The following is a 24,393-nucleotide window of genomic DNA, read 5'->3' on the forward strand; positions in this document are numbered from 1 at the left end:
GATAGCGTGGTGGCTTCTGTGTCCTCTGCTTTGGGCACAAGGAAGTCCTGCCACACCTCCTGCGAAGTAGGAAAGATTGGGGAAGGGAGTGTCCCTGCACTGAGTCATGGCAGAGGCACTGAGGGTGCCGTGGGGGTGGGGTGGGGGTGGTGAATGACAGTGTGCAGTGCCTTCAGGGTCAGTGTGATGAGCAGCCCAGCCACCTTCTGCCCTCTGCTGTGTGACTGGCAGAACCCTGCTGAATGTATGTAGATGGTAAATAAATGGTTGTGTAAGAGGACATTGTGTTGCAAATTTTCCTTTCCCCTTATAACAGATGAGAGCAGGAGCCCACATTCCCACAGCTCTTCTGTTTATGAAATGATTTTTCAATTCTTGGTCTCACTTGAAAGTCATAACATGCCCTTGAAATAAATAGGTTAAGATGGTCATTTAAATGTTAAAAGACATTGGAGAAGTTGAGGGCTTGGCTGAAGGTCCCGTAGGCAGGTGTGTGCACGGGTGGACAGGTAGACTAAGTTTCCCTCTGCTTTTCCCACCACCCTGCCCTCCAAAGCCTGACCCACCATACACACGGCCCCTCCGGTACTCCCCCGAGGAGGGCAGCTCCTGAAAAGCCTTTCAGGGGATTGACACTGACGCACAAACACCTCTAAGGCTAGACCTGACTGTCATACTCTGGTGAAACCACATTGGTAGAACTGCAGAACCTGAGAGAGAATGTTTTGTTCTTTGAACTGAAGTGGTGCTTAATTCTGTGCCCCTATTAAGAAACTGTTGGCCTTGTGTCCATAGATAGAGGAAATCTTTTTACTTCCTAAGAGGAACTGTTGTTTTCAGGTACTCACTCACAGGTACCAGAGAGATAACCAAGGTAGTAATCATAAGTCATTCTGGTCTGTTCATTAAAGCAGGACTCTCAGGGATCTCCACAGGGCAATGTTTGTTGACTTGTATTTGTAATCAATAGACGCTAAAATTCCGGCTCATTACTAATTCTTTGCTTGCCTGATTTTACCCAATTAATCCAAATTAGTGTGGCTTAATTTGGAGGAAAGAATGCTAAATTGGGGTGTTAGTAGAAACTCTGCCCCCAAGCTCACCGCCGCTAGTTGCTCCGGGCCAAGAGGTCCCCTCACTGGAATAAGGGAAGTGCTGGACAGTTCCTGAGGCTCCCTTTTTCTCTAGACCTTTGACAGAGGCTGCGGGGCAGGGATGAGCTGGGAAGCATGGCTGGATGAGAAAGGGGTTGCAGAATCTGCTGACATTTTTTTCTTTTCTGTTCTTTTTTAAACCAGGAATTATCAGCCGAGAAGATGCCGAAGATCTCCTTGAGAATATGACCGAGGGTGCATTTCTGGTCCGGGTCAGTGAGAAAATCTGGGGTTATACCCTCTCCTACCGCCTGCAGAAGGGGTTCAAGCATTTTCTTGTGGATGCCTCTGGGGATTTTTACAGCTTCCTGGGAGTGGACCCCAATCGCCACGCAACACTCACGGATCTCATTGATTTCCACAAGGTATTCCTCTTAGGGGTGCTGATGGCAGGGAGGGCAGGAAATGCCAGGCTGTGGTCATTCTAAGAGACGGGGATGGAGAGTGAGCAGGCAGCCCCAGAAAGTCTTTAGGGTCACAGGGGTCTAGACCATCCTGATGGAAGAGACCAGAGATTGTCTAGACCAGGCTCTGGAATTGCTGTTCTTCTCTGGGCAACTCTCTGCTCATGTGGGCATCTCCAACCCTGGTCGGCAGGCGTGTTCTCACCTTGAGTGCCTGAGTGAGAAGGGGGTTGGCTGGTTGACTTGCTTTCTGTCCAAGCACACGTCTCACCCCCAGCTCGTTCCAGGATGTCCCTCTTGAGGATGTTCTAGACAAGCCTCTGGCAGCTTCGTAGGGTTAGCTGAAGTTGAGCAGGCAACTCTGTAGTTAGGGAAGCTTTTCTAGTGCCTCTTCTTCCAAATACAGCCTTACCACTTAGTTTGTGTGTGACTTCAGGCAGTTTCCTTATCCATACTGAGCTGAAGTCCCCTAACTAGCTAGGTAAACACATGTCTTATAAATAATACTTAGCTTGGCTCCTGTGAGTCTTACATGGGGACTTACATGGGGAGTCACAATGCCCTATAATTGTGAAGCAGTGTGCACATTCTTGTTTCCCACAACTCTATTTGTTATTTGTTCCCCTGCCGGGGACCTCACATTAGAAGAGATGTTGCCTTCCAAAGAGTGTGTATAAAAAGAAACAACTTTTGTGTTAATGTGGCTTCAGTACTACCTGTGAGAAAGCCAGCAGTGGAGCTCGGTGACCAAGAAAGGTGGGGCCCAGGATTCTAGGAGACAGAGCTGTGACAACACAGGGGTCCCCATCTCCCTGAGCTTTGCAGGTATAGAAATGTTCACAGAATTCCTGGGCTATCTCATTGGGTTTTTGCTATAAAAGGTACTCTGGAATTCGTATTACTTTTTCTTCATGGATGTCTCCAGGTCTCTAGGGCAGCTCTTAACTTCAAGTAAAGCACATAGAAAACTATCCAATTACAAACAGCTAGATGCTGGGAGGAGAGAACTGCCTGGAAAACTCAGTCAACCAGAATCAAGGCAGATTTCTACTTACATTTCAACCACAGGAAAGAGGAAGGAGGGGTGTGTGGATGTTGGCACCTTCTCTGTTTTGAGCACTATGCCTGTTGCGCTCATCCATGATCCATGTTGTATTTAACTTTCACCATGACTCTGGCTTCCCAGGTAGTGCAGTTGTAAAGAATCTGCCTGCCAATGCAGGAGATGCAAGAGTTGTGGGTTCAGTCTCTGGGTCAGGAAGATCCCCTGGAGAAGGAAAAGGCAGTATTCTTTCAGTATACTTCAGTATTCTTGCCTGAAGAATTCCATGGACCGAGGAACCTGGGGGGTTGTAGTCCATGGGGTCACAGAGTCAGACATGACTGAACGACTAACACTTTCACAATATATCCTTGAATGCATGTTTTGAAAGCATAGTCCCGGAAATGAAGCTCCAGGTTTTAAACCCCAGCTTCATTACTGTGTGTCACTTTGGGCAACTATTCAAATTTGGGACCTTAGTTTCTTTCTCAGTGTTGTTTAGTTGCTAAGTCATATCTGACTCTTAGCGACCCCATGGACTGTAGCCCACTGGGCTTCTCTGTCCATGGGGATTCTCCAGGCAAGAATACTGGAGTGAGTTGCCACGCCCTCCTCCAGGGGATCTTCCCAACCCAGGAATTGAACTTGCGTCTCCTTCATTGGCAGGTGGATTTTTACCACTGAACCACCAGGGAAGTCTTCCTCCTCGGTAAGATAGGGTTAATAATAGTATTCACCTCTTCAGGGTCAGGAAGGTTTCAATGAGATATCACTCTGTAAAGCACTAAAACACTATACCTTACATTTGTATTTATCAGGACAAGCTGGTTGTTACTGACATGTGTCTGTGGGATCTTTTCATGTCCAGGCATGCACCACATCCTTGGTGTGGATGCATCTTACAATTTCGTTCTCTACCCTCCTTTTGCTGGTCACTTTTGTAGCTTCCAGGTTTTCATGCACAAACAGTGCTGTATGTGTCACTTTGGGAACACATGCAAATCTTTTTCTGGGATGGATCCCTCAAACTGGAATTGCTGGCTATGAGACTATGCACAGTTTACTTTGTAAAGATCTGCCAGACTGCCCTCCTAAAATGTAGCGCCAATTCATGCTTCTTCCAAAACTATATGAGGCTGTTCCCCCACACTGCTGCCAATACTGGGGATTATCAGTCATTTTAATTTTTTCCCACCAGATGGGCAGACAATGTATCTCACTGTTGTTGAGCCTGCATTTCTCTATTACCACTGATGCTGAGGATTTTTTCACATGTTTAATGGCCACTTGGATTTCTTCTGTGAATTATCTATTTATATCCTTTGTCCGTTTTTCTACTTAGGTGTCTTTTTCTTACTGATGTGTTGATGTGTCAGTTCTCCCGGCAACTAAATTGCTCTTTAGTTACGTCCATTCTGCTCTCCAGGTCGTCTATTGAAAAAAAGTTTTCAACTTAAATGGGCGTCCCTTTCATTTCCAGGTTCTTTAATGGGTTCTTTTATTTTATAATAGTCCACTCTTGTTTCATGGGTGATTTATCTTCTTATTACACTGAGGAATTTAATACATATCTCTGAACGTCTCTGTTTTATAAACCTGATATTTTCTTGGGAGTCATTTTGATTGTTTGAGTTTGGCATCTTTCTTTTATGGTTACGATTTTCCTTAAATGTTTATAAGTTTTGGGCTTTAAGGGGAATCTTTGAAATTCCTGTTTGTTTATCTGTGGATACAGTTCCTGTTTCTCAAATCCAGCCTCTTCATGTGGCAAAGGTTGGAGTTGACAGTGAGTTGCTCATCTTTGGCAGAGAAGGCAATGGCACCCCACTCCAGTACTCTTACCTGGAAAATCCCATGGACGGAGGAGCCTGGTGGGCTGCAGTCCATGGGGTCGAGAAGAGCCGGACATGACTGAGCGACTTCACTTTCACTTTTCACTTGCATGCATTGGAGAAGGAAATGGCAACCCACTCCAGTGTTTTTGCCTGGAGAATCCCAGGGATGGGGGAGCCTGGTGGACTGCTGTCTATGGAGTCGCACAGAGTCGGACACGACTGAAGCGACTTAGCAGCAGCAGCAGCTCGTCTTCGGGAGTGGGACTGTCTGAACGTTTGGGTTGCTTCGGCTTCCTCTCTGCATGTCCTCACCTGCCTGAGGCACAGACTGCTGTCACCTGGGGTTCCCCCAACCTTCCCACTGACAACCTGTTCTCCCGCTGCCCTACATTCACTCCTCTGACAATCTCATCACATACTGATTTTGGTCTTGCTTTGTTGGTGGCCTTTCTTCTTATTTTCCCATGCTTTTATAGATTTCTTTCTTTTTAAGAACACTTTTTCTGTCATTTCTATAAATTTGAATGAGGAGGAGGGAGATACATATTCTTAGTCTTTCTATCTTGAACCGGTCTCTCTCTGCTGGACATTTATTTCCTTTTTCTGATTATAAGTGAATTTTCCTTTTTTTTTTTCCTTTTTAGGAGGAAATTATCACTGTTTCAGGGGGAGAGTTGCTGCAGGAACCCTGTGGACAGAGGGACAACCCACCAGACTACCATCTGTTGTTTGAATGATTTTTTCCCCTTTCTCAATTGGACTTCATCGGGCATCCTATTTTTGAACTCAAGAACTTCCCAGCTCAAATCTTTATGGCCTTCTGGAAGATCCATTGACATCCAGAGGAACAAGTGGATTAGTATATTTCAACAAATATGAAATATATGGTGTATGTGTTGGTGGTTCCTGACCCAGTGCCCAGGACAGAAATTGCTAATAGCTGATGCAGCTCTTTCCTGAAAAATTTAGATACAACCTCAGAAAATAAAGCCATTCTGTCAGGGCTGCCCTAAACTGAGCTCCTAGAGTACACGGTCGTGTTTTAATTATCCAAATAATTCTAGTGCCGAACTCTGAATTTATGCTTTTGAACTGTGGTGCTGGAGAAGACTCTTGAGATTCCCTTGGACTGCAAGGAGATACAACCAGTCCATTCTAAAGGAGATCAATCCTGGGTGTTCATTGGAAGGACTAATGCTAAAGCTGAAACTCCAATACTTTGGCCACCTCATGCGTCGAGTTGACTCACTGGAAAAGACTCTGATGCTGGGAAAGGTTGGGGGCGGGAGGAGAAGGGGACGACAGAGAATGAGATGGCTGGATGGCATCACCGACTCGATGAACATGAGTTTGAGTGAACTCCGGGAGTTGGTGATGGACAAGGAGGCCTGGCGTGCTGTGATTCATGGGATCGCAGGGAGTCGGACACGACTGAGCGACTGAACTGAACTGAACTGAGATGTTCAATAAATGTTTGTTGAATGAATGCACTTCTTTTCAAAGTTTTCCAACACTTGTAAGCAATGATTTCTAGTAAGTTCTATTTGTTTCTGTTTATGAAGTCATGGAGATTAGGGAAGAAATATTGTAAAGGATTTATATGGAAGGCATAGGTACTGTATTTTAAATGATATTCATTCTCATTGATATTATCATTGGAATTACCTAAGGCTTCTGAGTCCCAGCTTCCAGAACAGATGACATTGCCCTGCCTTTGTGTTTCCCTCTTCTTCTGCCATCTCTCCTTTTTCTTGGCATCATATCTTGGCCTCAGTTTTGAAATATTGAGGCAGTGGTTTCATGTATTTCTACAGATGTGCCTAAGCCCCAGGGAGAATTAAAAATCCAAGGATGGTTTGTAGACCTCTGATATGGCCTTTGCTTTCTATGGTCCTGTTTATGCAGGTTACTCAAATAACTAGCTCTATTCTCACAGTCCTTTTGATTTTGATTCTATTGTCCATTTATACTGGGCTTCCCAGGCGGCATTAGTGGTAAAGAACATGCCTGCCAATGCAGGAGACGTAAGAGACGTGGGTTCAATCCCTGGGTCAGGAAGATCCCCTGGAGAAGGAAATGGCAACCACTCCAGTATTCTTGCTTGGAGAATCCCATGACAGAGGAGCCTTGCGGGCTACAGTCCATAGGGTCACAGAGAGTTGGACACGACTGAAGCGACTGGGAATGCATGCTTGCATGCCTATTTATACTGAATATGTTCTATTTATACTATGTTTATACTGAGTACATTCTTCTTATTAACAAGTAGACTCTCCCAGTAACTCCTCAATAACTTTCAGCATCGGTGTCTTTGCATGCTCATGTTTCACATTTATGGGTTATATGTATTTGTATATGACATGTTATCATGTCAAATGATAATTTTATAGGCTGCAGAATCAAGCAGACTTGGGTTCAAATCACACCCTGAAACTGACTAGTATTACAATGCTGGCAGTATTGTATTTGGTGGGAGGAAAAGGATGAATGGACTCTGGCCATCAGTGGACTGGTTACCTTACTTGATAGTTGTATCAGATATCTCTCATGCTCTATTCCACTACTGACCTCACCTGTTCCTCGGATCACCTTGGCTACTTGCTACTTGTTTTACTCCAGTCGCCACTGCTGAAACCAGTTCTGGATGGGCTCTACTCTTCCCCCCCATGTTGATCAGCTTTACGTGAGCGTTGGCCAATGGTGCTTTGCCACGTGTGGTGCTATAGCCGTTCTTCTGTTACTGCAGAGTTACTGAGACACCATGCAACCTAGGAGAGCTGGAAAGTTAATGCCCAATGCAGGGACTCTTGGATCAACGGGAGACAGAGGCTGGTGATCAGTTCTTCTCCCTTTCTCCTCCCTTCCGGATGGATTGTACCATGAGGCAGTTCTTCTTATGCAAGACATATTAAGACATACTAAGACCGAGCAACTGGTCATGATGAAACAAGCAGTAGCTGGATGAGTACCATTCCCTCCATCTCTGGCTCACTTCTGCTTTTTTTTTCTTCTCTCCTAGTCCCTCAGGACTTTGTTCCCATGTGAAACAGCAGCATATAAACATGTGCCACAGGCTTAGCATTTTGGGGAAGCCAGGGTAAGGATCCATCATACAAACGTGTTTTATAATATAAAATTTGCATCCTGACTCCATGGCCTCCCTCCTATTTCCCTGCATCACAGGGCCCCTGAATGGATGCAAGAAAGTGATTGAGGGAATCGGCTTTCTGAACTGCAAAGTGCTTTAAAACCTGATTTATTATTATTATAATTACCTTCTTCCTATTAGACTCTGAGGAATCGAATTAGAGTTTTGGCTGCTACTTAACTAACCATATGACTCTGTTCATGTCATTTAACCTCACTAAAGTTCAGTGTAACTGAGAAGAGAATTTCCTATACGGCCATCACTAGGCCTCTTTGGCAGGTCAGTCAAATGATAAATATGAGAGCTCTGTGAAATGGAAGGTATTGCTGGTGACAACTGCTTTAACAGTGACAATAGTTTCAAGTGTCAAGGGGATATGATGTGATGATTTTCGAGGTGTATAAGGAACTAACAAGAAGAAACTTCTATTCAAAAGCAGCTTTGAAAGCAGACCAGGATGGGTTGAGAACTTGATTCCCTAAGCTGTTGTTCCTGTCACCGCTAATTAACTTGTGAGAGACAACAGCTGAGTTTTCCATGCCCAGCACATTTATTTCCTTTTATTTGGGGCCCGCACTTTCTGCATGTCTCATAGATTTTAGGTTTTACCTAGCCTTAAAATAAATTCCTTGTAAGTTGTCCTGCAAATGAAATTACTGTCTGGAAAACTGCAATCTCATCTTGAGAGTTTTATTATGCTAATAAATGTCAGGATTCTCAAATAAAGGAATTGCCTATTTTTTTCCCCGAGGCCTACAAATATAATGAAAAACAGTCAGCCAGCTACAGGACTCAGCCGAGAGAAAATTTACAATCCACAACTAGAAGGAGAAGTTGTAAAAAAACACTGTGCAACTTAATGGAGGATAAATTTCAAGGAATGAAAGGGGAACTTGGGGTAAAGATTTGGGGGAAGGTCCCTGTGTGTGGAGTTGGAGCTGTACACTGTGAGGGGAGGGCATATATAAGGAACAAGGGCTGCGAGGGGCTACTGAGAGGGAATCCTTAGAAGGGACATGTGTTGGGACTTCCCTGGTTGTCCAGTGGTTAAGACTTCATCTTCCAATGAAGGAGGTATGGGTTTGATCCCTGGCTGGAGATTACAAGTGCCTTACAGCCAAAAAGCTAAAGCATAAAACAGAAACAATATTGTAAAAAATTCAATAAGATTTTAAACATGGTCTACATGAAAAAAAAATCTTAAAAAAATAAAAGGAAAGGACACATGAATAGGAAGATCTGAGTCCCTGGGCATACCCCCTTCAGTTCAGTTCAGTTGCTCAGTCGTGTCTGACTCCCTGTGACCCCATGAATCACAGCACGCCAGGCCTCCCTGTCCATCACCAACTCCCAGAGTTCACTCAAACTCATGTCCATCGAGTCGGTGATGCTATCCAGCCATCTCATTCTCTGTCATCCCCATCTCCTCCCACCCCCAATCCCTCCCAGCATCAGACTCTTCTCCAGTGAGTCAACTCGTCGCATGAGGTGGCCAAAGTATTGGAGTTTCAGCTTTAGCATCAGTCCTTCCAATGAACACCCAGGATTGATCTCCTTTAGAATGGACTGGTTGGATCTCCTTGCAGTCCAAGGGACTCTCAAGAGTCTTCTCCAGCACCACTTCTGTACCCTTAAATCCTTCATTATCCTCAGGATAAATTTGGAGGCAGAAAGACCTTTGTTTTGTGACTCTAAACAAGTGTCTCCAACTCTCGGGGCCTGTCTTCACAATGCCTGTCTCAGAGCAGTCTCTGGGAAAATAACACGAGATTTTGTAACAGTGGCGACAAATACTGAGTTCCATGTGTGAGTGTTATTCTAACAACCATGCTGAGGGAGACAGTGGTATCATCCTCATCTTGTGTGTGGGGAAACTGAGGCAAAGAGAAGCTCAGAACTTTCCCAGGGGCACTTGTCAGAGAAGTTGTCTTACAGCACTGGGATTCACCAATCTGGCTTTGGAGCCGGTGTAGACCTCACACCAGTGCTTTTCAATCTCGGATATGTAAATAAACACAGGTGATGTTCTTAAAAATGTCCTCCAGTGGCTGCGGGGTGGGGCCTGAAGGTGTGCATTTCTAACAAGTTTTCAGGTGCTGTCAATGTTGCTGGACCTTTGGTCACAATTGGAGAAGCAAGCCCTGCAAATTAGAGCTGCAGGCCAAATTCGGCCTCTCTGCTGTGTTTCTAGAGCCTGAGCCAAGAGTGGTTTTTATATTTTCAGTTGGCTGGAAAAAATTAAAAAGAAGAATAATATTTTATGACCTGTGAAAATTACATTAAATCCAAATTTCAATGTCCATCAATAAAGTTTTATTGGACTACAGCTTTGCTAGTCTGTTTACCTAGTCTTTGGCCGCTTGTGGTCTGCAAAGCCTAAAATATTTTCTATCTAGCCCTTTATGGAAAAATTTGCTGACCCCGGCATTAAGTTACGGTGTATATGTGAGAAATTACTTTTGCTTTCTTTTTCTGCTTTGTCTAAATCCTACTCCTTAGGAAAGATGCTAACACCATTGTTTATATGTCCAAGAAACCTAAGTAAATGTGTTACATGTTTCCATTTTAAATTTGAAACTCATCTCTAGTAATCAAAGAAGGGACCTGTTTCTTTGTCAAAGGATTTAAACCAAATATAAGCAAGCACTATCACAGTTATAGAGATACTTTACAAGTAGGGCACAGGGTCATTTGCTTTCTCGAATGAATCATACTTCATACAGTTCTATTTGTTTTGTCCTTCAGTCTGTGCGGTCCTAGAGGCCAAGTGATGCCATATACCTGTATGTTTTATGGTGCCTGGAATAGTCGCTGTTGTCAAATTGCATTTGCTATGGATTGGGGACAAATGGACTGTGTGGATCTCAAAAGGCCGCTTTCACCATTAGGGGAGTCCTATGGCTGAAAAGCCCAAGCTGAGCATCACAGCTGCCTTGGGTTGGAATCCTGAATCCACTACTTTCAGCTGTTAAGAGGAATAAACAAGCAAGACCGATAAGCTCAAAAACAGCTCTGCTAACGGCTAGTCTGAAGTGGGGGAACTGAGAATTCAAACAAAAATCACATCTTGGCGAAACTGTTCTGTGACTTGCAAAAGAGATACACGAAACAAATTAAACAGTAACTCCCTGTTCTCCCCTCCTTCCAGCCCCTGGCAACTACCTTTCTACTTTCTGTCTGAATTAACGTGATGACTCTAGGTACCTCATGTAGGTGGAATCACTGAATTGGCCTTTTTGTCATCGGCTTGTTTCACTTGGCATAATTTCTTCAAGGTTCATGCATATTGTGGCATGTATCAGATTTCTTTTCCTGTTTAAGGCTGAGTAATATCCCATCGTATGTGTATACATTTTGCTTATCCATTCTTCTGTTGATAGACATCAGTGTTGCTTCAACCTTTTGGCTGTTGTGAGTAATGCTGCTATGAACTTGGGTGTGTATTTACATGACTCATGTGTTCTAAAGATCTCTTGGGTGTTTTAGCAACTCCCTAGTTTATAGATTCTGACCAATCCCTGCCAAGGTTACGCTGTGATCAACTTCAGTTCCAACAAGTTATCTCATCTAACTCTCACAATTCTTCTGGTATGTGCTCCCCCTTGCTGCAACCAGCTGATCACTCTAACTTTGGTTACACATGTATTCCAGGAGGGCTTTTACTGGTGGGCTTTATAAAGATGATGTCTGTAAAGTATGGGATCCATGATAAACAGTTAATAACAGCTGAATGTCCCTTCTCCATTGACCATGCTAAGATCAGCTGTGAGTGTTGCCATTGTGGGCAATAGTCCATGTCCATTTCTAACATCATCTCACAGGATGAGCTAATGGACTTGCTGGGTTATGAGCTTATACTCTAGGAAACTGTATAATGTGGACAATGGTGAAGTTGCAGAGCCAGAGACAGACTCAAAAGTGGTTATGCCAGGGACTTCCCTGGTGGTCCAGTGGCTAAGACTCTGCGTTCCAAATGTGGGGGGCTTGGGCTCGATCCCTGGTCAGGGAATTGGATCCCATATGTGGCAATGAGGATCAAAGATCCCATGTGCTGCAGCTAAGACCTGGCACAGCCAAACTGACATATATACACTACCATGTGTAAAATAGATAGCTGGTCAGAAGTTGCTGTATAACACAGGGAGCCCAGCCTGGCACTCTGTGATGACCTAGACAGGTGGGATGGGAGCAGGGGACAGAGGCTTAAGAGGGAGGTGATATTTGGCTGATTTGCATTGTTATATGGCGGAAACCAGTACAACATTGTAAAGCAATTTTCTTTCAATTAAAAAATAAATAAAAATAAAAATCTTAAAAAAAAAACCCCCTTCAAAAAATGGTTATTCCAGATACTCTTCTGAAGGAAAATTTGTTACCCTAGTGGCATCGCATGTTAGAGGCTCAGCAATCAAAGTGACCCCATGCTGGGTGAGTTGAAGGAGAGAAGGCTTCAGAAGCCTCCATGTTCTGTAGAAGGGGGAGGTAGCAAGCTTATCTATGGTGGACCCTTAACCTATTCACCAAAGGGCTTCTCCCCTCCATGGACACCTCATCTTGCATCCCCCATCTAGGCAGGAGGAAGAAGCAGAGTACAGGGAAGAGTAATTCATTTAGAGTCACCAATATGCATCCAAATCTAAATGGTTGAAGAATAAAAGAGGCTTCTAGAAACAGGAAAAAACTGGCATAAGTAATGGTATGGCAGTATAAAAGTGCATGAGTGTATGTATGCATATGTTCCAGGAAAAAGACTTTTAAAAGTCTCTGTGATCTACAAGGTCCCTCATAACCAAACTTGGGCTGCATGTATGTGTGTGTGTGTGTGTGGAGGGGACATTTTAGCTTCTGTAATCTACCCCTCCCTTATCACACAAACTGAACATCTGTACAACTAAACTCATCATAAGGGACTCATTCTGCTTAGATTCTCAGTCATCAGCCAAGTGTCTTGGACACTTCTGCAAGCAATTTGTACCCTTAACTTGGGTGTTGGCCAAAAACTCAGCCTAGCCCTTCCATAACTTGGTTTCTTCCTCATCTATCTTTTCCTGACTCTAACTGATGTTTCATATTGCTATTTATGCTGGTATGACTCTGTTTAATTCCTTTTTTAATTCTCACATCTTTATGGGGTTTTGGTGGGTTTTTCCCATTTGGCTTGTTCTGATTGGCTGTAATTATTGCTTGTCATTTTGCCTTTCTTTAGTGATTCTTTTCCCCTTGCATGGCTGCTGGGCAATTTAATAAGGTGGGGCCCCCTGCCTTACGTGTTGCATGTGTATTGTTTTCAGCCTTCTATTTCTACTAGTGGTTGTTGAACAGAACTACGGAAACTTCTATGAGCTAATGAGCCCTCTCTCCTCATTTTCAGTTTCTAGGGCTTCTTGAAAAGTAAAGAACACTGTGGCTTACAAGCAAATAAAAACAAACAGAACAACCAAAATAGTATGCTGAAATACAAAAATTAGTATTTGAACAAATAACTAAATCCATACGAACATACGTGATCTAGCAACCTAGGGCCCCACTCTAAAACGTTGTTTTAGGAATCAATCAGACACTTTCCCCAGTCTGCCTAACAAAATATCGTTTTCCATTAACCGCTTAGCAATTTGTTCAGGAGGCATGGAATCCCTGAACACAAGGACCAGGGGAAAACTAATTAACAACACTCTGCATTAGAAACATTCTTAACCTTAAAAAACAGAGGCTAACTCATAGCTGAAACAAAAACACAAAAATCATTTTAGGAACAACTTTTATTACTTAGTACATAGCAAGGGAGGAATACTTTGTGTTAAAAGCACTTACCTGACACGTCTATAAAACAGTGGAGCCCAGGCTGGTAGTGTAGCATACAGAGCCCTTAAAGAGAAACCGTCAATATTCACAACAGAGATTTATGTTCTCAATTAAGCAATTCAGTTATTGGTTTAAGGGAGGAACCATTTCTCCCAACAATTTTCAAAGCCTTTGAACACTAATTTTTAACCAATTGCACTCACAAGTACAATGGTGACTCAAAAAGGGGAAAAAGTTAGGAGATACATTTCATAGGCTTTTATAAGCTTTTTGTCTGGTCTCAGTTTTTTCTTCAGATGGAATCATTTTCTCCCCCATTGCATATGTGATTTTTTTTTTTTCAGTGACACCTGAGAATGCCAGGAAAAGATCTAGGGGCTGTTTGTTGGTATCTGCGTCAGGTGGGGTCCCAATAGGAAGGATGAGGGGGCCTCAACAAGGGTCACCGGATGAGGTTTTATTCACAAAGGTGGGGATGTAGGGGACCCATGGTGGAAAGGGCAGTGACCTCTGTGTGGCTTAGTGGCATCCCACCTGTTACCCCCAGGCCCTCATGATGTGGGGAGGGGAGAGCAGTTACAGCATGTGGAGGGAGGTACATGTACAGCCGGCCATTCTGTGCAGGTCAGGACTGTGTTCGGGGACAGAGCCAGCTGAGGTGACCTTGCAGGGAGGCAGCCGGGGCAAGAAATAAATAGCCTGCCTTCACCCTCCTCCCTGTTTCTAATCTCTGCTGGGTGCCCCAGTGGCTGAATTGGCCTATGGCCAGAGGGTCTGAAACTCTTGGTGAAATCTACACAGGACAGCCACCAAAGGTGGAGTCATCAAGAGTGTATCTGGGTAGGGGGGCAAAGTTAGTTTGAAGGTGTCCCAGCTTTTCCTGCCAACCTTGAGTCCCTGTACGTATTCAGAGATAGTGTCTCTGCCTGCTATTCTGTTCCATCCACCACAGTCACCTTTCTAGGTCCACTTGTGAAGTCCATTAACAGATCTTTTTATTTTGCTTTTGAAGGCAGAGGCCATATCTTATGACCCAGCCTCTGGCTTTTAAACTTGGCTGTAGTGTTTTGGCGCCTCCACCACAAGGTTACCCTCAACTTTGTCCCCGTACCTGAGGCAATAGACCACCTGGCGGTGGTCACTGGACCCCCGGATGGCAGACCACCATATCCTCTGCATTCCGACATTCTTTAGTTTATGCTGCTTTTCATGGATTTTCCAGTATCATCATTTTTAGCACTGAGCCCATTCTTCATACATTTCTGGCAGTGATCATTTGAACAATCTCTAGTTAAAGGTTTATTTCACTTCTAACATTCTCCACTTTTCTCATGGTATAGATTTTCTCCTTTTTTGAATTTCCAAAGACAAAGCAATAATAGGAGACAAGGGAAATTTATCAGAGAAGCACACACTTGGAGTCAGTGCAGTCTGAGCATCACTAGGGTTTTTTCCCCTCAACCTGTGGCTCAGTGTCCCTGCCTGGGAAGCCAGGGCTCTGCTGCTCGGACACTGTGGAGACTTTGTGTCCCACCTACCAGGCAACTCTGTCCATTTTCTTTGTGTAGTTGTTTTATGGTTTTGGCAGAACAAGGGGATGGCCATTTAAAATGGTTGTCATTTCCTCACTGGTTAATCTGAGCAGGGAATGAAGTTTCTAGTGTAAATTCTGCAGATTAGAAGGAAGAAGTGAAGCTCAACTATAGTTTGGACTGGAGGCTGAGTCTAATTGGACTGTATTTGAAACTTTGCACAACAAAAGGGAAACAAACCAGCAAAGAGGGGAAGGGACCTCAGTTCTGTTTTTGTCTGCCCAGCCAGGAAATTGTCCATTCACAGGGTTACATGATGGGCATGAACAGGATGATCTAAAGCAGTTTCCAGGGATCCTGAAAACAAAACAAAAAACCAAATAGACAGTAATGTTCCTTCTCTAGGGATGCTAACACCTTGGTCTGGGCTGGACCTCAGGATCAGTCTATTTTAAGTAAGTGGAGACTCTGTGTTTCTGAGGTTAAGTGTCCCTCTGTGGGGCACAAGACAGTGTGGATATGCTGTCTTTGTGACAATGATGGCATGTACTATCTTCATGATTTAGGTAACTGTGTGAGAAATGCCACTTTAATTTTCTGCAATTAAACCTAATTTATATCAAGCCCCCATTTTCTGAATAAAATTTGGTTATTTCAGGTTAGTCAGTGAATTCCCAGTCTCTCTTCTTCCCAGGATGGATTTACCAATATCATGGAGAGCAAGCAGCTTTATCCAAAGTCCACCAACTTAAATGTTTATCACATCCAAAAACTCTTGCAAAAATCCTTGGCCACATATCTGGGTACTGTGGCACAGCCAAGTTGGCTCATAAAATTAACCATCACAGTGGCCCTAACTCCAGAGGCCAATGGTGGTGTTCCGCACTGGCCTGCTGATGACATGACCTGGGCCACGGTGACCCTTAATCAGTGGTCCCTTCTCTCGGGGGTCTGCCACACTCACAGGGCTACCATTTGTGCCTCAGACTGGAAGAACACAGATCTCTTTGGCATCCCAAATCAAGCCCATGCTAAAACACTCTGCCTTCTTCTTGATACTAAAGTGGGAGGAGGAGATTGCCCCCTCCCCTCTGCCCGCACCCCACCAGCTCTGTTCTTTCTCTAAGGTTGGCCAATCCAAAGGCACAGGATTAAAAATAACTCTCTCCTGAGTCAGCTGGGGTGAATTCTTCTGGGAGCTCTACTGTGAAAGCACATCCGTCAGGGGCTTACAAGCCTGTCCAGTCCTGCCTTCCACCTGCTAGTAGGCGACAAGAAGTACTATTGTAGCAAATCACCTGTGTCCTCAGGGTATTGTATGTGACTTCAGAAACCATCTGCATTAGCTCCGGCTTCTAGGCTCTTCCTGAGGGGATGGGTAGCTGTGGGACAGCTGTGCCCGAGAACTCCAAATGCTCTTTCACCTTCCAGAGACAAGGGTACTTCACACTAGACCCTTTCTAAAGACAAGTCCCCTCTGACCTTGGGAATGCCACGAATTCTTTCCTTTGTCAGAGACAGTGTGGCCAGGACTTGCAAGATAATGAAGAGAATATAAATCCCAGGTTGGAATTCCCTGACCCTTGCCTGCTTGCCCCCCGTCAAGGTCTGCATTCATCTTTTGGCTTTGTTTTGCACCCCGGAAGCAATAAGCCCCTTACAGCCAGCATTTATTCACTTTTTCAACATTTTGTCAATGCCTTCTAAGCTCCTGCCCTGTGTTGGGTGCTGGGAACATAAGGCTAAATCAGCACCAGGCAGTGATCTTGAGGGGGCTCCAGTGTAACGAGGCCACTGGAGCAGACAGAGTCAGAGCTCTGTCCATCCCCTTGGACCCGTTTTATCTTTGCCACAGTCAACACTGTGCTTTCAATAGCACAGTGGCACCTGCCACTCTGCTTGGAGCATGGTGCTAGGGCGACAGGAGCCACTGTGCAAGGATGTGCCTTAGACTTATTCCTTCCTTCTCCAACCCTGGCTGCCATTAACCAATGCCCATTGGGTACTGAGTGTGGGAACCCAGCCCCTCACCTTAGGTTGAGTCAATTCTGAGACATAGTTTACCCCCCTGAGGTCCCCTGTGGAGGTCAGCTTGAAGCCACCCTGTTTTACTTTTGCCCAAGATCGCCTCCTTGTTGGCTTTCTCTTCTTCCTGTCCTGTTTTCCCACTCCCTCATGTATCTTTCCTGGAGAATTTCTTTCATAAATCATTTGTATGAGATTTCTCCTCCCAAGGTCTGTTTTTGGGGGAGTCTGTCCTAAGGCAGTCAGAGAAACCTGGTTAGAAAAATATAAAACCACATGATCAGATTTAAGGGGTGCTGGGAATACAGCTCTGGGACACAGAGAAAAGTATAGCAGGGAAGTTTTGGCACATCGTGATGCTAGGCTTGTGGACATGCATCTGTTATCTATGTGGTTGCCTGGTTTCAGAGCCCTTTACCTGAGTGGGTCTGGCTGGAAGGCAGGATTCTACCACAGAAGTTGAGAAGCCCAATTTCCCCATTTTCTGCCTTCCTGGTAAGAAGGGCAAAGTCCCCCAGACTTACCCACCTGCACAGGTCTACCCAGTCTCTGCAGCTGCCCAGTCTCATTTCCTGGATTGGTGATGGGGGTGGGAGGGTGGGGGGAGTGCCAGTCTTTGGTGGGGGGCAATGGTGGAACACACACTTACGGCTTCCTGTGCTTGGTAGTGGCAGCAGAAGGGTGGTCCCTAGGCTGTTTTGCACTGAAGTCTTGGCTATGGTTTTGACTGTGATTTCCTACATCACCCTCCCCCTGCCCAGTCACTCTCTCCAGCCTTCTAGGTGATTCTCTCAGCTCCCCGATATCCTCTGATATGCTATTCTACTGCTTATGTCACCAAGGGACAGACTCTGTTGAAATCAAAAGCCCTGACTTGTCCTTGAGTCAGAAGTTTGGGGAGGATTGAGGGAAAGGACAAGGTAGGGGCACGTGAAAAGGCGCAGAGGTGTAAAAGGGCGCCAGGACTTGGCAGTTTGGAGTTACTGGGGATGGAGTCAGTGATGCGCTGGAGAGGGTCATGGCGGAAGGCTCTTACAGGCTCTGCTATGGAGATGGGATTACAGTGTTTCAATCACTCCCTGCTTCAAAGTGTAACCCAAACTGAGGGGGGGAATGGACTTTTGCCACTCTATAACCTAAACGCTGATGTAAAATAAACCTCAGTTTATATTGATTCACAAATAAATATTTCTGCAACATCTGCTGCCTCTAAACTGCTGGGTTCTTGGGTTCAGAACTATTATGGAGAAAGGATCCCTCCCCATTTATCTTAAATTCTAACCCTTCTCACACAAAAGGAGCCAAGGTGATGGGGATGGTGATTTTAAAAGCAGTTCACATTCTGTGTCTAATTTGGCTGCATTATTTTCATCATCTCATTTTAAAGATGAGGAAATTGAGGCTCAGATAACTTAGAGGGTTCTTTGAGGTGGCTCCGTGACAGAGCACCGATGCTAGTATGTGAACCCAGGCCTTCCAGCTCACAGAACTGAGTGTTTCTACATGCTCCTCTGCAGATTTTCTGTGCAGGTCACGTTCCATTGTCTGCCTGGAGCACATGTGAAATAGGGCTCACCTCCAGCGTGGTGGTGAGGCATCAATCTTACTTCTTCTGTGTCTTTCCAGTTTGGGTGTGAGAGAAGATGTACATTTATCAGAGCCGCCTGAGACCACTGTTAAGGACCCAAATCTAACTGATCCACAGCCTCGGGGTTTACAATTATAGGTGGGTCTAACCTTGGCCGTGAGGGGCTAATAAAATGAAACTGTGATGTCCATAAGTTTGAGATGCTATGATTTACATGTTTGTGTAAATCACAGCATTTTACCAGTATCTATGAGCAGCAAGCTTCTGAGGACACAGAACCTATGGGGAGAACACTCATGCAGCAGTAACAGACACTATGTACTGAACGTCTATTGCATACTGGATACCATCCTCCGTTCCGTTCAGTCACTCAGTCGTGTCCGACTCTATGCGACCCCGTGGACTGTAGCCTGCCAGGCTTCTCTGTCCATGGGATTCTCCAGGCAAGAATACTGGAGTGGGTTACCATTTCCTTCTCCAGGGGGATACCATCCTAGGTAGATGTAAATGGTATCTACATCACCCGCGAGAAATGCAGTCAGGTGTGTGCATGCTCATTTTATAGACCTAGAATTCAAGGTTCAAGATGATTTAACCATCTTTATCTGAGGTCATATGGCTGGTGAGTAAAAACGGGGTTCAGACCATTCTATCTGACTTCAAAGTACATGCACTTTCATCTACGGTCTCGTTACTCAGTGTGGCCCTTGGACTAGCAGCATTGGCGTGACCTGGAGCCTTGTTAGTAACGCAGCACCCCAAGCTCCAACCTAGACCTAGCTAATCAGAATTTGTGTTCGAACAAGATTCCCAGGAAATGTCCGTTCATGTTAAATTTCAAGGCCCTTCTCTAGGCTCCAAAACGAGGCTTCATGGTTTCAGGATCTTGAGGATGCCATAGTCTCAACTGAGCATGTGCAGGACAGTCTCATGGAATACTTTCCTTCCCCTCCATGTGTAGGAAGTTCTACTAAAGTTCTACTTTAGCCCCACATCTTTCGTACAGGTGCTAAACTGCTGGAGAGGAGCCAGAATCTGAGCCAGAATCTCAGAAGGGAGGGTAACCTGGGCTGTGATATTCGGTTTGGCCAGCAGGGGGCACCTGCAGCATCTGCTGAGGCAGCCTCTCCTGCGGCAGTAAAGACAGGTAGGTGGGAGTCAGACCATGGCAATAGGAAGGGTGTAAGGTAGGAAGTCATACTACTTGTATGATCCACAGCCTCAGGGTTTACAATTATAGGTGGATCTAACCTTGGCCGTGAGGGGCTAATAAAATGAAACTGTTTTGAGATGCTATGATTTACGTGTTTGTGTAAATCACAGCATTTTACCGGTATCTATGAGCAGTAAGCTGCTGAGGACACAGAACCTATGGGGAGAAAATTCATGTAACAGTAACAGACACTATGTACTGAACGTCTATTTCATACTGGATACCATCCTAGGTAGATGTATATGGTATCTACATCACCCGCGAAAAATACAGTCAGGTGAAAAAGCCCTACCCTCTGCCTGCTTAGCTTGGGGAACTTAGAGCTGTGGCCCAGAGGTGTAGGGTTTTTTTTGTTAATGTGTGTGTTTCAGGGTAAATTATGGCTTTAAGTTAAGTGTTAGTTGTTCAGTTATGTCTGACTCTTTGCGACCCCATAGACTGTAGCCCACCAGGCTCCTCCTCCAGGCAAGAATACTGGAATGGGTTGTTATTCCCTTCTCTAGGGGATCTTCCTGACTCAGGGAATGAACCCAGGTCTCCTGCATTGCAGGCAGATTCTTTACTGTCTGAGCCACCCAGAAAAGCCCACGCACCTCTCCACAGCATGTAAACCTGTGGAAGCAGGAGCATGTGGACGCAGGAGCATGTGGACAGGGGATGGGGGTCCTGGGTTCTAATTCTGCCTTTGCAGAACTCCCAGTGTCATTTTGGACCTGGAGTCCTTTTCTCGGCTATCTGAGGAATGAGGTGCACAGGATCACCTCAGGTCTATTCGCCTCTGTAATATTTTGTGAAGTCATAATTAAAGTGCCCCCAGAGAATATTGTCTATTTAAAAGAAGTATTTTGTTAAATCAAACTGTGCAACGCTGATTATCACTCCTTAATTCATCTATTTTATAACTTTCACTTTTTTTCTGCCTAAGTCTTTTTTTATTTTTTGTGTTTTTGGTACAAAAATGAATATGTGAAATATGAAAAGAAATAACAACAAAACACAAATTTAAATAAGTTGCCAAATACCACAAACATCCTCAAGTTCAAAAAGATGGTATAATGTTTTCACTAAATAGCTCTTTTTAACACACCTCTATGGTACTTTCAACTTCCTACATATCTTGGCTTCATACTCTTTGGTTATATCTCTGTAAAATTGTCATTTCATAATATTTTGCAAATAAATTAAAAAGATAAGCTATTGCTTCCTCCAACAGAGTTGATCAAAATTTATGTTTTAATCTTGATATTTGGGATGTATAAACATCAGACGGGCTTCCCTGGAGTGGTAAAGAATCCACCAGCCAATGCAGGAGACACAGATTTGATTCATGGGTTGGGAAGATCCCCTGGAGTAGAAAATGGCAACTCACTCCAGTATTCTTGCCTCTAAAAACATCCTGTGGACAAAGGAGTCTGGCAGGGTACAGTCCATGGGGTCACAAAAAAGTTGGACACAGCTTAGCAACCAAACAACAACAAGCATCAGACATAGACACACTATAGTATCGCTACAAGATTGTGTTGTACAAACAGAAAAATGGAAGCAATTATATTTTAGCCAATTCCCATTACCCCAGAGAAAATATACAGTGCAGTTATAACTTTATACACAGTTTTCTTAAGTGTCTTCTTGAGAGGAGAGAACTTCCATTTGAACTAATGTCAATGAGAATGCTTGCCTTCACCATCAATTGTGTGTATCTGATGATTTGTAGGCTTTTTTACTGATTGACTTCTGGCTCAGGACATTTTAAACCTCGTTTCTCCTCTAACGAGTTAGCACACACAGTACTGAAGCTATTCCTTCACTCCTGCTTTCTCCAAAGCTCTGAAGGAAATCCCAGCTGAGACTTCATCACTGGCATTGAAGGAGTTTCACCTGCAGGAGGCAATGTAGGTCCCTGTCTATGGCTGAACAAGACTTTGATCTCTTCTGCCCCCAAAAGGTGTCCGCAGAGGATGGGACCACTTGAAATACTTCTTTCACAGCTGTGATTCTTCTTCACCTCTTCTGAGCTGGTTCAAACTTCAGTGCCATTTCCTTCCTAGCTCATGTGTCCTTTCTTTCCATTAACTGTTTTTCTCAAGAAGTTTCCAAAGTTTGGAACTATGAGTCGGCTTGGGATGGAAAGAGCTTCATTCTACTTTTCCCTCTTAGGGACTAACATAAATGGAAGCTAGTGGTTTGGTTATTCTTTTTTTCTAGAGAATATTTCTTAGGTAGGCTTCCCTGCCTCTTCCCTGTCTGTTTTTGTTTGTTTATGCTTTTAAATTACACCTCAAATGAGGATGTAGAGAGTTAACTTCAGAATGAGGGAAATGCTATGGGACAAATGACCTGACTTCTTTGAAAAAGAAATGACATAAGAAAAATAATGGGGGTGGGGAAGTAAGTTCTGGATGAAAAGAAACTTAAGAGACATCAACTGATTGCAATATATGGACACTGTTTGGGTCTCCATTTGAACCAACAGCCTATAAAAAGGACATTTGTGAAATATGGTGGTCTGGAAATCAGCTGATACTAAGGAATTTTTTTTAATTGGCTGGGTGTGAGCGATATTTTAGATTATTGTTCAGCAAATGATGAACACTCATTCTCCTACTACTGCCTGTATCCCTCCCAGAGGCAGGGCCTCTACAGATAAGGACGAAGCAGGTGCAAAGTTCTAGAGAGGCAATGGTAGTGGCCTCAGTTCACGGTGTTGTGATAGGTTAGTGGGATTAGACCCATTTTTCTCTACCTGATTTCTCTCATCATCTCCTCCCATTGTTGCACCTTTTCCAGCCCTTGGGCTGTCCTTTCTCTTTTGCCTTTCCTTAGGAAGCCCTCCTTTTGGCCTTACTGTTCTCTATTCTTCACCCTACTTTTGACTTGCCTCCTCCAGGCAGCTGTCGCTACTACAGTACCCGTTGTTGCCCCTTCCCTGGAAGTCCATTGTACACCCTGAATTTATATGCATTAGCATACAGGTCAGCCTTTGATCACCTGCTCATCTCCCCAGTTGGACATGTGGCTCTTTGAGGAAGGGCAAGAGCTGGGTATTATGTATGCTGCACCCGTCTTATTCTACATGGTTAGAGAGGGTTTGCTGATTGAAAAGTATATCAAGTAAAGATATTTTACCCTGGAACATATATTAGCATAGAGATGGGGTGGCTGCAGCAGTACCTATACCAACTGGAGGTGAGTTTGGAGGCAGTGAGAGCGCCAGATGGGAACCTGCAGACCCCCTGGAGGATGAGTGATGTAGCTTTATTTCATCAAGTTGCATCTCTGATCATGGCACTTCAGAGACGCTCCCTGGGCAGACAAGACATTTGTCAGCTCCACCACAGGGGATCTCCACCCTGGGCACCCTGTAGAATCACATGGAGTGCTGAGAAGTCAGTTCTCATGTACAGCCCTCCCTGTCCCTCGCAGACTCATTAAAACAAAATCTATGGAGGTAAGCTGTGGACCTAGGCATCTTATTTTTAAAAATTCATCTAGATGATGCCAACTGCAGCCGAGGTTGAGAAGCACTGGGCTGTGGAAATCTTTGCCCCACTACAGAGATGGGATTTAATGGAGTCATTTACAAAGCTGCCAGCTGTTCCTTGTAGGCTGTGCCAACAGAGAGAACAAGCTTATAGTTTTTTATTTCTATGAAATATGGTGAATGATCCTAATGGTAAGCAAGGGAAGGTTCTTAAAGCCACATGCTGCAGGAGAAATTCAGAGGGGTGGGAAAATTCCGTTTTCGCAGAAAGGAAAGGGGCTGGGCAAACATTTCAGACAATTTTACCTTCTTTGTTTGGAAAGGAAGCTGGAGTCTGCAACGGGGAGAGGGTACAGAGGGCAACAGGGTAGGAGGAAGGGGACCTAAGGAAGAGCATCATCCTTGAAATTTGTAGTTAAAGGAAGAATTAAGTCTTAGGAGAACTTGGATACTTGGAGCCCAGTGTTCCCAACTTACCACTTCTCTCTGCTTTGGAGTTAAAGTGCTCAGAGGATGTGACCCAGTGGGGTGTGGCTGGGAGCCGAGGCAGGTACAGTTGGCTGATGGGTACTGGTAAAAAGAGAGATTACCAGCTAGCTTGGGACCCTCTTTTACAACAACCAAAGGTCTGTCTCCTTCTTAGCACTTGCTACCCTAGCTGACCACTGAGTGGATAAAAGGGGTGAATTACTTACATGATACTTGAGGTACAAAAAGGGACACATGTCCTAAACTTCCTAAATAATATAAAATCCAGCCCTGAGGTTCTTCCCACAAGATCTTGCCATTCCTGGGTTCTCCTCAGACAAGTGCCCTGGGGCTTCCATGAACCATGGTGGCTGCCTGTTCCTCTTGGTCTGCTGCTGCTGCTAATGACATCGCTGCTTTCCTGGGAAGGACCCTGTGATGATGATCTGGCTCCCATTAGGAACAGAAACCCAAACCCTCCCTTTCTGCAACCCATCTTAAAGGGCTGGAATAATTCTTCTTTCAACCGTCAGTATTTAAAGCTGCCAGCTCTTCTGCTAAGACTAGCTGTTCTCATTGGATGCCTCTGGGGAACTTTAAAAACTGATACTTGGCTCTCACCTCCAGCTTCTCTGATTTAATTGGTCTGGATGCAGTCTGGGCATAGTGATTTTTAAAAGTTCCAGGTGACTAACTTGCAG

General features: G+C 44.5%; 1 protein-coding gene across 5 annotated transcripts in view; it reads left to right on the forward strand.

The window, feature by feature from the left end:
- Positions 1–5,172, forward strand: part of SH2D4B (SH2 domain containing 4B) — an 84,325-nt gene extending 79,153 nt beyond the window's left edge. For 4 of the 5 annotated variants that reach the window (XM_088842469.1, XM_088842470.1, XM_088842468.1 and 1 more), the window contains 2 exons: positions 1,299–1,519; positions 5,080–5,172. In XM_088842469.1, coding sequence (XP_088698595.1) covers positions 1,299–1,519; positions 5,080–5,172 — 314 coding nt within the window. The remainder of the gene's footprint in view (positions 1–1,298; positions 1,520–5,079) is intronic. The other variant, XM_088842471.1, reaches the window with a different exon arrangement.
- Positions 5,173–24,393: the final 19,221 nt, after the last annotated feature.

This window comes from Moschus berezovskii, chromosome 12 (assembly GCF_049115385.1).
Source record: "Moschus berezovskii isolate FMDL1 chromosome 12, NW_MosBer_1.0, whole genome shotgun sequence".
Taxonomy (NCBI): domain Eukaryota; kingdom Metazoa; phylum Chordata; class Mammalia; order Artiodactyla; family Moschidae; genus Moschus; species Moschus berezovskii.